The 14,659-nt window shown below is 46.1% G+C and overlaps 1 protein-coding gene across 3 annotated transcripts in view; it reads left to right on the top strand.

The window, feature by feature from the left end:
* The window catches only part of DSTYK (dual serine/threonine and tyrosine protein kinase), a 59,218-nt gene that overhangs the window by 34,469 nt on the left and 10,090 nt on the right, over positions 1–14,659 (top strand). For all 3 annotated transcript variants that reach the window (XM_047752186.1, XM_047752187.1, XM_047752188.1), the window contains exons 3-9: positions 3,604–4,273; positions 9,056–9,288; positions 10,199–10,282; positions 11,206–11,382; positions 12,550–12,679; positions 13,037–13,193; positions 14,074–14,206. In XM_047752186.1, coding sequence (XP_047608142.1) covers positions 3,604–4,273; positions 9,056–9,288; positions 10,199–10,282; positions 11,206–11,382; positions 12,550–12,679; positions 13,037–13,193; positions 14,074–14,206 — 1,584 coding nt within the window. The remainder of the gene's footprint in view (positions 1–3,603; positions 4,274–9,055; positions 9,289–10,198; positions 10,283–11,205; positions 11,383–12,549; positions 12,680–13,036; positions 13,194–14,073; positions 14,207–14,659) is intronic.

The following is a 14,659-nucleotide window of genomic DNA, read 5'->3' as shown; positions in this document are numbered from 1 at the left end:
AACATTCCATGCAATTCAAGGCATAAATGAAACAGCAAACTTCTTCTTGGCCTTGGCTTGGATAGAAAGTAGGTGGATTTGGGAGTTCCCGTTGTGGCTCAGCGGTATCAAACCTGATTATTATCTATGAGGATATGGGTTTGATGCCTGGCCTTACTCAATGGATTAAGGATCTGGCCTTGCCTTGAGCTGTGGTGTAGGTCACAGACGAGGCTCAGATCCTGCGTTGCTGTGGCTGTGGCGTAGGCCAGCAGCTGCAGCTCTGATTGGACCCCTAGCCTGGGAACCTCCCTCCATGTGCTGCACGTTTAGCCCTAAAAAAAGCAAAAAACTAGGTGGATTTATATAGTGTTTGCTCAAATTACAAATGGTGAGATGCTAAAAGCACTTTTAGCTTTAGGGATGTCAGAGTGTCCAGCCAAATGAGTTACATGACCTATCTGAGAATAAAACTTAGGAATTCTTTTTTGAGGAAGAAGGTGAGAACTTTGTGCTTTGCTGGAAATAGGAAATCTATCTCTTTCTCCTTTAACACACACACACACACACAACAAGAAACAAGAGGCTGGCATTTCCCAGCCCTTTCTTTTTTTTTTTTTTTTGGTCTTTTTGGCATTTCTTGGGCTGCTCCCGTGGCATATGGAGGTTCCCAGGCTAGAGGTTGAATCGGAGCTGTAGCCACCGGCCTGTGCCAGAGCCACAGCAACGCAGGATCTGAGCCGCGTCTGCAAACCTACACCACAGCTCACGGCAACGCCCGATCGTTAACCCACTGAGCAAGGGCAGGGATTGAACCTGCAACCTCATGGTTCCTAGTCGGATTCGTTAACCACTGCGCCACGACAGGAACTCCAACCCAGCCCTTTCTTATCTGAAGAAGGAGACCAAAAAGGAATAGATCCCAGGTTTTGATTTTTAAAAATCTTTCATCAATAATATCTGTGGCTCAAAAAAAAAGAACGAAAACAGAGTATTAGTCTGAAAGTAAACTTGCAACATCTGATAACTCTTAGGACAGAGTAGATTTGTGTTGAGTTCATTCTACAAGGATTGATTTTGAGTCTGCAGACTGCGAAGATTCAGATTTGGTATGCCTGTGATGGCTATATAGGCATGAGTCTCCAGGTCAACCCTTAAGTCTAGAATGTCAGGTAAAGTAGTTTGGAGGAGCGACCCATGCATGGATGAAAATATAGGCTCTTTTTATTTCTCCTTGGCCTCCCCGTGGCATATGGAGTTGCTGACCCAGGGATCAGATCCAAACTGCAGTAGTGACTTATATCAATGCCAGATCTGTGGTACCGGGCCAAGGATTGAACCTACATCCTGGCACTGCAGGGTGCCTTTGATCTTGTGCCACAGTGGGAACTCTGGAAATATATGCTCTTAAAGTGCTTCAGGATCCTTATGAAAGAAGTAGAACAATAAGAAAATACTGGTTAGAAGAAGGACCTGCGGAAGCTTGTTCCTAAACCAAAGATCATTCTTAAAACTCATTTTAGGAACTTGGGTATATCAGTTATGATTGCATTCAATCATATACAACAGTCAGAAAAATAGAGGTTTGTTTAAGCAAAACAGAGGCTGATTTTTTTTTTTTCTCCTTACCGAAAAGCAGTCTGAAGCTAGGCAGTTAAGGGCTGGTGTGGCAGCTCTGCTATCATCAGGGACCCAAGCTCCCTGTTTCTTTTTGCTTCCTCATCCTTAGGGCTGGCTTCTTCCCTGAGGGTTGCCCTAGGCCTGCAGGATGACCACTGCTGCTCTGTCACATCTGTGCTCCAGGCGAGAAGGGCAAGGCCAAAGGGTGTATTTCCTAGTGGCATCAAACCTTCTTTAAAGAGCTTTCCTGGTAACCCCACCTATCATTGGCCTCCCCTGTCTGTAAAAGACATTGCCTTCCCCATAATGCAGAGGTTAAATACTGGATAGACAAACCTTGGTCTCTGCCATACCAAGTGATGGTGAGCATAATGGTATTACTAAGACTTAGGTGGCTAAGACTTCAGGATACCTGATAACTCTTAGAAGAGGATAGCAGGAGTTCCCATCGTGGCACAGTGGTTAAGGAATCCGACTAGGAGCCATGAGGTTGCGGGTTCGATCCCTGGCCTTGCTCAGTAGGTTGAAGATCTGGCATTGCCGTGAGCTGTGGTGTAGGTTGCAGACGCAGCTCGGATCCTGCGTTTCTGTGGCTCTGGTGTAGGCCAGCGGCTACAGCTCCGATTAGACCCTTAGCCTGGGAACCTCCATGTGCTGCGGGAGCGGCCCTAGAAAAAGCAAAAAGCAAAAAAAAAAAAAAAAAAAAGAAGAGGACCGTAATGTTTGGCAGATCTAGCCTTTAGTTTGCTGTTGACTGATTGATTGAACAATGTTAAGGACTTACTCTGAGCTGGGCACTGGAGTTACAGTAGTGAACAAGATAGACATGCTTCCTGTCCTCAAAGAGTTTATAAACTATTGGGAAAAAACTAGGTTTTAAATAAATAAATTCTTTTTTTTTTTTGTCTTTTCTAGGGCTGCACCCAAGGCATATGGAGGTTCTCAGGCTAGGGGTCTAATCGGAGCTGTACCTGCCATCCTACACCACAGCCACAGAAACTCAGGATCCGAGCTGCATCTGCAACCTACACCAGGACTCACAGCAATGCCGAATCCTTAACCCACTGACCAAGGCCAAGGATCGAACTTGCAACCTCATGGTTCCTAGTCGGATTGGTTAACCACTGAGCCTCGATGGGAATGCCAAATAAATTCTAAATATGTTGAACATGAAGGAAAGAATTAGTGCTTGGGACTGTGTGATAGGTAAGACTCCTGAGATGTGACATGACATATGCATTGAGATTTAAAGGATGCTTGGGAGTTAGCCAGGTCAGAAAGGTGGGGAGGAGTTCCTGTTGTGGCGCAGTGGTTAACGAATCCGACTAGGAACCATGAGGTTGCGGGTTCAGTCCCTGCCCTTGCTCAGTGGGTTGACAATCCGGCATTGCTGTGAGCTGTGGTGTAGGTTGCAGACGCGGCTCGGATCCTGTGTTGCTGTGGCTCTGGCGTAGGCCAGTGGCTACAGCTCCGATTAGACCCTTAGCCTGGGAACCTCCATATGCCGGTGGCTACAGCTCTGATTTGACCCCTAGCCTGGGAACCTCCATATGCCGCGGGAGCGGCCCAAAGAAATAGCAAAAAGACAAAAAAAAAAAAAAAGAAAGGTGGGGATAGGGGTGTGAGAGGAGAGCAAGAGGGGGAGGGATGTTTCAGGCAGATGCACTCCCAGTCTGTTAAGAGTTCTTCCACTCTTTGTCTTATTTCTTCATCAGAGGGAATCAATGGGAGTTTCCAAGCAACAAAGGAAGGCAGTGGCTAAATAGTCTTGTTTATCTGAAATGACCAAAGGGACTGCCATCCTTGCTACTTAGCTGTTTTGTCACTCTCTCTAGATGAGTGCCTTCCTGCATAGGCTGCACCAGGGAGTGTTGGTAACAGAGGAGGGAGGTGGACAAATGATTGGGACATAGCCATCATAGATCTGGTCTCAGTGTGGGACTGTGGGAGGCAAGGATTGGTTCTGACCCTGAAGCGCTGATATGACCCCCCTTCCCCTTCCAGGAAGTGGACATTGTGGTGGCACCGTGCCAAGGCCTCCGGCCCACAGTGGATGTTCTGGGTGACTTGGCGAATGATTTCTTGCCTGTGATAACCTATGCACTCCACAAAGAGGAACTCTCTGAGAGGGATGAGCAAGAGCTGCAGGAAATCCGAAAGTATTTCTCCTTTCCCATGTTCTTTTTCAAAGTGCCGAAGCTGGGCTCAGAGATAATCGACTCCTCCCCCAGGAGAATGGAGAATGAAAGATCCCCTCTTCATCGCCAGCTAACTGACCTGGGCTATCTGAGCAGCAGTCACTGTAACTGTGGGGCCCCCGGCCAGGACACCAAAGCTCAGAGCATGTTGGTGGAGCAAAGTGAGAAGCTGAGACACTTGAACACGTTTTCGCACCAGGTGCTCCAGACTCGCCTGGTGGACGCAGCCAAGGCCCTGAACCTGGTGCACTGCCGCTGCCTCGACATCTTTATCAACCAGGCCTTTGACATGCAGCGGGACCTGCAGATTACTCCCAAACGCCTGGAATATACACGGAAAAAGGAGAATGAGTTGTATGAATCACTGATGAATATTGCCAACCGAAAGCAGGAGGAGATGAAGGACATGATTGTTGAGACGCTAAACACCATGAAGGAGGAACTTCTGGATGATGCTGCCAACATGGAGTTTAAAGGTAGGTTCTAGAAAGCTCGGTAAGGTCAGGGACCACAGAGGCCTCGGACCCTTTTCCAGCTGGAGGCTGAGTAGGTTAGTCCTGAGGGCTGAAGGCACCTTGGGATAATCTCAGCCGCCCCTACTGTCATTAGTAGGGCCTTAAGTCTTTTAGCCAAAGTGGTCTTTCTTGTTCTGAGGGACGTGCTTGGAAGATTCCACCAGACTTGCCACGGGACTCTTAGTCCAACTTTTGGTAAATTCATCCCGATAGTGCTCCTTAGTCTCCAGTTTGTATCCCCTTGACCTTGATGGAGCTGGTGAAGAGCTTCTTGAAGAATGTCACTACGTCATTCTCTAACCTTGGCTCCTTGGGCATGGCCCATGCTTCTTTATTGGTTCTTTTTTGTGTGTCGTGGTCTCATTTTCTTTTCAGGCTGTTCCTAAAACCAGACTCCTTTGGTTTTGAGGATTTCCCAAAGTAGCTGTTTTAGCTTTTCTGGTGTTCCCATTCTTCAGGAATGGTTGATAACAAAATTGGGTCAAATGCTTTGGTGTCCGAGGTTTAGATGCTACTGACTTTGTATACTGACCCCTGCATGAACATTAGCTCTACTCCCCATTAATTAAAGTGATGTGGTTTGCAGAGTCCCCTTTAGGTTCTCAGTCATAGCTGAGCATCCAAATCACCTGGGAGGCTTTTTGAAAATGTAGATGTTTGCGACACTAAAGACCACTCCAGACCTATTAAGTAGCATTTCTGACGTGGGACCTAGCATCAGTTTTTCCTTTTTTGTTTTTTCTCCTAAAACAACCTCCCTAGGTGGCTCCTGCATATTGCCATTTTTCAGGCTTACGCAGGTTAAATAATTTGCTCAAGGTCGCATAGCTACTAAATAGTAGAGGCAGAATTTGAATCTAGATAGTTTGATTCCTGAGCCTATATTCTTGATTTCCATGCTCTTCCGGCTCTTAATCTGTTCCTAGTTACTGATGCTACTGTCTTCCTGGTAACCAGCTCCAAAACCTCATCAGGGTTGGTCTTTCTCTCGTCCCCATATCTAGTCAGTTGCCAAGTGCTGCTGAGTCCTCTATATCTCACAGTACCTTTGCTTCTGTGTGCCCTCCTCATCAGTCCAGCTGAACTCTTGTTACCTGACTGATCTCACTGACATCTTTCTCTCCTGTCTCCAGTTCATCTTTATTGGCTCCCTATTCCTACAGACTGAGTTAAGGCTCCTTATCCTAGTATTTGAGATCTTTCAAAGCCTAGCCGTTTCCAACTTTCTCAGTCTTTTTTCCAACTATGCACCTTCCTGTCATTTCATATTTAGTTGGTCTTAACTGTATGCTGTCCTCTGTATGCTTATTTTACCTTTTTTTTTTTTTTTTTGGCTCATGCCTTGTCCTAAACCTGAAATGCTTTTATTTGTCTATGAATTTTCAAATCCAGCCTATTCTTCAAGGCCTCTTCCAAATAACATTTTTCATGAAGTTGCCTTTTTAATTTTTTTTTTTTTTTCTTTTTATGGTGGCGCCTGTGTAGCGCATGGAAGTTCCTGGGCCAGGGGTTGAATCGGAGCTGTAGCTGAGGCGTATGCCATAGCCATGGCAACACTGGATCTGAGCTGCATCTGTGGCCTATGCTACACCTCACAGCAATGCCAGATCCTTAACCCACTGAGCAAGGCCAGGGATTGAACCAGCATCCTCACAGAGACAATGTTGAGTCCTTAACCTGCTTAGCCACAACGGGAACTCCTTTAATTTTCTCAGCTAATAATGATCACATTCATTCGAACTCCCTGTAGCATCTCATCTGTGACTGAAATTTCTGGTGTATTTCACTTTTTATTTTGTTATTACAGTTATCTATGTTCCCCTCTTTTCTAAAATCCTAGAAATGAAGGAGAACAGGATCTGGATCTTTAAACAACACCATAATCCCCTGCAGCAGATAACAGAGTCTCTGTACAGTACATCTTTGGAGAATGAGTGAGTGTGTGAATGATGCTGTATGTTTATGTCTCACTTAGAGATACAAAGGAAATACACTTTAGCAAGCATAGGGTGCTTGATTTCATATAGGTCTCTGTAAAGATGAACAAAGATACCGCTTTGGCCAATTCCCCTAGTAGGGAGGAGTTGCTGAGAACTGCTCTCTTGCAGTGGAAATCCTCGGAAGTCTTCCAAATATTTAATTTAATTCAATGCTTGAATAAAAGACATGGGAGAATCAATGCCAGCAGCAGAGGGGGCGTGATGAAAGGTTGTCAGGGCGGGTAGGTGGAACAGTGACATATTTGATTGTCTTTCGTGTGTCAGGTGTACCGCATTTGGTGCCTGGGACGCAGTGGTTAGTGCAGATGTGGAGGAACTGGGAACAAGGTTAGGTGTCTGGCTTTGTTAATAACTAACTACATTGCGGACTTGTGTATCTACTTACCTAGTTGGCTAGATCTTAGACAGAACTGACATGCTTCTTCTTATCTTGTTCTAGTTCTTTCTTGGTATCGTTGAGGCAATGATAAGTAGATTTAGAAGAGAGCTGCCACATGTCCGGTGGAGCCAGATTTTTATTACTGATACTTATTTGTTTTAAAATGAAGGTAATTCTACATGCACTTTATAAAGTATTTATTTATTTATTTATTTTTATTTTTTGAAAATACATGGTACTTTATTCAACGATATAAAGATACAGATGTCTCCAAGTCATCTAGTTTCTTCCATATATTCTTTGCCCTCAGTTTTTCACTTAACCTGTATCTTAGCGATCTTTCCATAAATGGTCAAAGAAATTTGTCTTCTTCTAATGGATATACCTTAATTCATTTAACTACTTCCCTACTGCTGGACATGTAGGCTGTTTCTATCCTTTTTTTTTTGCTATTACAGCCTGTACTGTGTTGATCATCATTGTATGTACATATATGAGACTTGTAATGGTATATTTCTAGAAAAATAATTCCTAGAAGCAGAAACAGTAGGTCAAAGGTGTGTAGATTTTTTGTTGGTTGGTTGGTTAGTTTAAATTTTTGATAGACAGTGCCAGATTTCCTCTGAAAAGGTGGCACTGATTTAAATTTCTACCAGTAGACCTGCCTTGTTAGGAGTGGAGTTTTTGCAGGTGATTTGTCTTATGTTCTTCTGTCTTCTGGTTTGCAAAGCAGATTTTTCTTCCTCTCTTTCCTTTTATGGCCACTGTGGCATATGGAAGTTTCCAGGCCAGGAATTGAATCCAAGCAACAGCAGCAACCTCCACAGCAGCTGCAGCAATGCTGGATCCTTTAATCCACTGCACCTGGGCCGGGGATTGAACCCAAACTTCCTCAGCGACCTGAGCTATTGCAGTTGGATTTTTTTTTTTTTTTTTTTTTTTTGACCATACCTGTGACAGTTGGACGTTCTTGGTCCAGGGGTTGAATCCGAGCTGCAGCTGTGACCAATGCCACAGCTGTGGCAACACTGAATCCTTAACCCACTCTGCCAGGCCAGGGATGGAACCAGCATCGCCACAGAGACAAGCCAGCTCATTAATCCACTGGGCCACACCAGGAACTCCCTGCAGTCAGATTCTTTTTTTTTTGTCTTTTTTGCTATTTCTTGGGCCGCTCCTGCGGCATATGGAGGTTCCCAGGCTAGGGGTTGAATCAGAGCTGCAGCCACCGGCCTACGCCAGAGCCACAGCAACGAGGGATCCGAGCCGCATCTGCAACCTACACCACAGCTCATGGCAACGCCGGATCGTTAACCCACTGAGCAAGGGCAGGGACCGAACCCGCAATTCATGGTTCCTAGTCAGAGTCTTTAACCACTGCGCCATGACGGGAACTCCTGCAGTCAGATTCTTAACCCACTGTGTCATGGCAGGAACTCCAAAACAGATTTTTCTAATCCTGTGAGGTAGTAGCATAATAGGGACAACATTCCAGTGTTATTTTTTGTTTATCTGTTAATGGATTAGAATTGAATTCTTGACTCTTGGATTTTTCTCATTGCTATGCTTAGAAGTGGGAAAGAACAGAGACTTTGGATCCATGAGCTTTGGGTAGTATATTTACTGTTTTATTTTATTTTATTTAGGTAGTATATTTACCACCTAAATATACTATCTCCTCCCAGTGCCCACTTTATCTCTCTTTGAGATGCTTTCTTGACATATTAAATGTAACCAATAATACCCACCTGACAAAGTTATTGTTAGGGTTAAATTAGATTACATATACGAAATACTATAGCATCTTTCACACAGTCTGCACTCAATAAATGTTGTTCCTCCCCTTCTATAAATGTGATATAAAAGCTGACAAAATCAATAGGCTCATTCTAGACACAATTGCTCCTTCTCAGGATTTTTAGGTGCCTGAAGTTGTTGAGCATTGCGTGACCCCTGGTCGTGCTGGGAGTCAGTTTGTCAACTGAATGTGTTCTGCAGCCGTCATTGTGGTAGCTCCTTGGCTCTGATTAGGGAGGTTCCTTTCTTCAGTGTGCCTTCCCCTTCCCCTCACAGCCAGCTAGCTTTTTTTTTTGTCTTTTCTAGAGCCACACCCACGGCATATGGAGGTTCCCAGGATAGGGATCGAATCAGAGCTGTAGCCACCAGCCACAGCCACAGCCACAGCAACGTGGGATCCGAGCTGCATCTGCGGCCTACACCACAGCTCACGGCAACACTAGATCCTTAACCCACTGAGCAAGGCCAGAGATTGAACCCGCAACCTCATGGTTCCTAGTCAGATTCGCTAACCACTGAGCCACGACGGGAACTCCAGCCAGCTAGCTTTTTGCTCTGCCTCCATAGATGTCATTGTCCCTGAGAATGGAGAACCAGTGGGCACCAGAGAGATCAAATGCTGCATCCGACAGATCCAGGAGCTCATCATCTCCAGGCTTAATCAGGCAGTGGCTAACAAGCTGATCAGCTCTGTGGATTACCTACGAGAGAGCTTTGTCGGAACCCTGGAACGGTGTCTGCAGAGCCTCGAGAAGTCTCAGGACGTCTCGGTTCACATCACCAGTAATTATCTCAAACAGGTACTCAAAAGGGGGTTAAGAGCCTGTCACAGATAATACATGAAACAGAATCCATCCATGAGCCCAACTTCAGGTTAGCTAAGAAGTTCCCTTTCAACTTTTTGCCAGTCCAGTTTGAATTTTATTTTGTTATCCTATCTCATGACCACTGCCTGTGGGAAGTGCTTATGAACTGTAAAGCTGGCGTGAAGTCGATGCACAAGAAATTGAAGATGAAGTAGGGGCCCAAATAGGCACGAAATAGATGATCAACCTGCAGTGACTGCGTATTTATTAAGGGATAGATTTGGTAACCTGGAAATTGGACTTTTTTTTTTTTTTCCTTTTTAGGGCCGCATCTGCGGCATATGAAGGTTCCCAGGCTAGGGGTCCAATCAGAGCTACAGCTGCTGGCCTACACCACGGCCACAGCCACAGCCACAGCACCAGCAACATCAGATCCGTTCCACGTCTGCGACCTACAACACAGCTCATGGCAACCCTGGATCCTTAACCCACTGAACAAGGCCAGGGATCGAACCTGAAACCTCATGGTTCCTAGTTGGATTCATTTCTGCTGCTCCATGATGGGAACTCCCTGGACCATGTTTTTATTTTATTTTATTGAGTTGGCTTTTTTTTTTTTTGGTCTCAGAGCTATAGCAGCCGGCCTACGCCACAGCCACAGCAACGCCAGATCCGAGCTGCATCTGCGACCTATACCAACTCACAGCAATGCCAGATCCTTAACCCACTGAGCAAGGCCAGGGGTCAAACCCGCAACCTCGTGGTTCCTAGTTAGATTTGTTCCCACTGTGCCACAATGGGAACTCCCTCGACCGTGTTTTTAAAATAAAGATTATTTATTGCATTTTTTAATTAGCCAGTCTACTCAGGGCATATTGACTTTCTTTTGTGTATTCTCTTTCAGATCTTAAATGCTGCCTACCATGTTGAAGTCACATTTCACTCAGGGTCCTCAGTTACAAGGATGCTATGGGAGCAAATCAAACAGGTAGAGGTTGTTGAGGAAAACATTCTGCAGCCCCTAGTTGGCTCACATGAATCTTAGTCACTCCAAGAGAACCTGGTATCTAGGGTCTTCTGTGCATGTACGGTGGCCATTTGTCCCGCTTTGCCTGCCTGGGAGAATTCTGGCTTCTGCCTGTTCCGAAATAATTATTAATAGTTTCCCTTTTAACTCTTAAAAGTGATGTGTCTAAATGATATTTTATGGAGCCATAAGACTCACCTTCACTAGCTTCTTCGTATTTCTTTTTCCCAACCTATGTGTTTTCTCAGAACCAGGCTTTGTTGCCAAAGGCCAGGAGTATGGTTTCTTTTCTGAAGTTTTTTTTTTTTTTGTCTTTTTGCCTATTCTGGGGCCGCTCCCGCTGCATATGGAGGTTCCTAGGCTAGGGGTCTAATCGGAGCCGTAGCCACTGGCCTACACCACAGCCACAGCAACTCGGGATCAGAGCTGTGTCTGTGACCTACACCACAGCTCACGGCAACGCTGGATCATTAACCCACTGAGCAAGGCCAGGGATCGAACCCGCAACCTCATGGTTCCGAGTCGGATTTGTTAAACACTGCGCCATGACGGGAACTCCTCTTTTCTGGAGTTTGACCTGGTTCTTACATTGATTTATTTGCTGACTTTAGAAGGGGATTTACCAGGCACCCCTAGCACTGAAAGTAATGTATTGAGGGTTTGTGAACGTGCAGACTCGGCCTGGTGTTCTCTGAAGTTTTCCATTGGGCTGAGCCCCAATTCTGAGGTAGATGCAATGGGAGAGGAGTGTTGGACTTGATACGGCTCTCATCTTAAGACTCTGTACCTAGTGAGTGGGTAACCCAGAGAGGGAAGGGTGTTGGTTCTTTCTAGTGGCTCCCATCTCCCATTCCTGACGGTTCTCACTGTCCTCATCCTGACAGATCATCCAGCGCATCACATGGGTGAGCCCACCTGCCATCACACTGGAGTGGAAGAGGAAGGTGGCCCAGGAAGCCATTGAGAGCCTCAGTGCCTCCAAGTTGGCCAAGAGCATTTGCAGCCAATTCCGGACTCGGCTCAACAGCTCTCATGAGGCTTTTGCAGCCTCCTTGCGGCAGGTGGGTACTTAGGAAAGGACATATAACTGGATGCAGCAGAAAAGGCCCTCGTCCACCGGGGAATGTTTTGTCTTCTGCTTACTATATCATTTTTTTTCTTTTTCTTTTTAGGGCCACACCCACTGCATATGGAAGTTCCCAGGCTAGAGGTGGAATTGGAGCTGCAGCTGCCAGCCTATGCCACGGCCACAGCAATGCGGGATCCAAGCTACATCTGTGGCCTACACTATAGCTCATGGCAACACAGGATCCTTAACCCACTGAGCAAGACCAGAGATAGAACCCACGTCCTCATGGATACCAGTCAGGTTCATACTGCTGAGCCACAAGGGGAATTCCTATATAATTTTTAAAAGTCATTGGTATATTTTCTTTCTATTCTGTTAAAGGATAATACTAAGTTACAGGGTGCTTCATCAATCAATTTTTCATGTAGATATTTTTATTACTCTAGAAAGAATGGAAAGAATTCCATTAATTTCTCCCCTTTTCACTGAGTAAGGAATGAAAATCGAGGGCTAGGAATGTTGTATGAGTTTATATAGTGGTTTAGAAATAAACAACAGAAAGGGATGACTTTGCAGCTTCCATAGTAGTTGAAGTTACGTGACATCTGCTTGTCCCTTTAGGGGGAGTGTGTGCCTAAGTGTACAAGTGTGCAGAGGGGAGGGTGGGTCGATGTGATTATGCATCCAGGAGGAGAAATTATTATCTATTGAGAGCTTACTACCTTCCAATCTCTGAGCTATGTCACACACATCTTATTTAATTCTCACAGGTCTCCTCATGAGGTCGATAGCATAATCCCTGTAAGATAGGTGAGGAAGCCAAAACTGGAGACCTGAAGGCATAGAGAAGTCAAAGAAGTCAACTTCTGGAGTTCCCATTGTGGCTCAGTGGTTAACGAACCCAACTAGTATCCACGAGGACATGGGTTCAGTCCCTGGCCTTGCTCAGTGGGTTAAGGATCTGGCATTGCCATGAGCTGGGGTGTAGGTGGCAGATGTGGCTCAGATCCCGAGTTGCTGTGGCTCCAGCGTAGGCCGGCAGCTACAGCTCTGATTCGACCCCTAGCCTGGGAACTTCTACATTCCACGAGTACTGCCCTCAAAAGACAAAAAAAAAAAAACAAGAAAAGTCACCTTCTTTCCTCTTTTTCCTTGCTAGCTGGAAGCCGGCCACTCAGGCCGATTGGAGAAAACTGAAGATCTATGGCTGAAGGTTCGGAAAGATCATGCTCCCCGCCTGGCCCGCCTTTCTCTGGAAAGCCGTTCTTTGCAGGATGTCTTGCTGCATCGTGAGTCCTTTTTTTCCCCTAGTAAATTGGAGGAAGGTTCTCGATGCCTGACATCCTCACATCCAAACTCGGAAAATCCCAGTGTCTAAAGCTGCTTCCTTGTGAAGCTGCCCAAGCACCCATTGATGTAGTTTTGAATTCCTGAAGTCTGTTTGGTCTTGCTGTGTATATCTAACATGACTAAGTTTATTTTAATTAAAGCAGTTAGGTTAGCCCTGGTTTTGAAAACATCCACATTTCCTTCTCTGGCGTTATTAAGACTTCCACTTCTAGGCAGGTCTGCGTCTAAGAATCTTAGGGATGTTGCCCCGCACGTTCCCATCCCTCCTGCCTTATCTTTGTCTCTGTACCTTATAGGTAAACCTAAACTAGGACAGGAACTGGGCCGGGGCCAGTATGGTGTGGTGTACCTGTGTGACAACTGGGGGGGACACTTCCCTTGTGCCCTCAAGTCAGTTGTCCCTCCAGATGAGAAGCACTGGAATGACCTGGCTTTGGAGTTTCACTACATGAGGTAGGTTCTCGTCTCATTCGTCTTTGGGAAATGATCTAGAGAAGAAGTTAGAAGCCTTGTATAAATTCTGTACTGAGGAGTTCCCCTTGTGGCTCAGTGGTTAGCGAACCTGACTATATCCATGAGGACATGGGTTTGATCCCTGGCCTCTCTCAGTGGGTTAAGGATCCGGCGTTGCTGTGAGCTGTGGTGTAGGTCGCAGACTTGGCATAGATCTGGCATTGCTGTGACTGTGGCGTAGGCTGGCGGCTACAGCTCTGATTAGACCCCTAGTCTCGGAACCTCCATATGCCGTGGGTGTGGCCCTAAAAAGATGAAAAGACCAAAAAAAAAAAAATCCATACCAAGAGTTATAGTATGCCTTGTCTCTCCATTCCTACGTCTCGAAGTGCTGTAGATCAGTGTTTCAGTGTCTGGCCCAAAAATGTGCTCTCTTCAAGGCCTTTGCTGCCTTTGCCTGCCTCTTCCCCACCGTCCTGATTTCTCAGACCCATCCTTCCATTTGACCTTTCTCCTTGGTCCTCAAGGCCTATCTGTTTTTTGTTTTTGTTTTTTTCCCTTTGGCTGCACTCACAGCATGCAGAAGTTCCTGGGCCAGGGATTGAACCGGAAGCTACAGCAGTAACCAGACTCACAGCTGTGACCCTGCCAGATCCTTAACCCACTTAAGACAGCAGGGAACTCCAAGGCCTATCAGTTTTGAGATTCCATGGTTCTCTGTCCTTGTTAGAGAGACTACTCTCTTCGCCTTCTGTGTCCTGAGGTCCATTATCTCTGCGCCTGGACTAAGTGCTGTCTCATGGTTATTTTTCCTTCATGTGGCCTGCTGTGCAAGACAGCAGCACAGCGCTGTAGCCCAGACCCTTCTGCTCCTCACCAGGTCTCTGCCGAAGCATGAGCGACTGGTGGATCTGCACGGTTCTGTCATCGACTACAACTATGGTGGCGGCTCCAGCATCGCCGTGCTGCTCATTATGGAGCGGCTGCACAGAGACCTGTACACCGGGCTGAAGGTGAGGCGGGCAAGGAGGGTGTGAGAGCCAGCTAGCCTGGGTCTCCATGGGTCTTCTCTGGTTTTTCCTCCTTCTTCTTTTTTTTTTTTTGTCTTTTTGTCTTTTTGTTGTTGTTGTTGTTGTTGCTATTTCTTGGGCCGCTCCCACGGCATATGGAGGTTCCCAGGCTAGGGGTCGAATCGGAGCTATAGCCACCGGCCTACGCCAGAGCCACAGCAACTCGGGATCCGAGCTGAGTCTGCAGCCTACACCACAGCTCACGGCAATGCCGGATTGTTAACCCACTGAGCAAGGGCAGGGACCGAACCCGCAACCTCATGGTTCCTAGTCGGATTCGTTAACCACTGCGCCACGACGGGAACTCCTCCTCCTTCTTCTTTATTCACAGCATTGTTGGAATAATCAAGCTATATTACCTTTATTTCCAAAAAACCTAAAAAAAAAATTTCTCCA

The sequence above is a fragment of the Phacochoerus africanus genome, chromosome 11, assembly GCF_016906955.1.
Source record: "Phacochoerus africanus isolate WHEZ1 chromosome 11, ROS_Pafr_v1, whole genome shotgun sequence".
NCBI lineage: Eukaryota > Metazoa > Chordata > Mammalia > Artiodactyla > Suidae > Phacochoerus > Phacochoerus africanus.
Note: the sequence above shows the minus strand (reverse complement) of the source record. Positions and strands in the feature narration are given on the sequence as shown.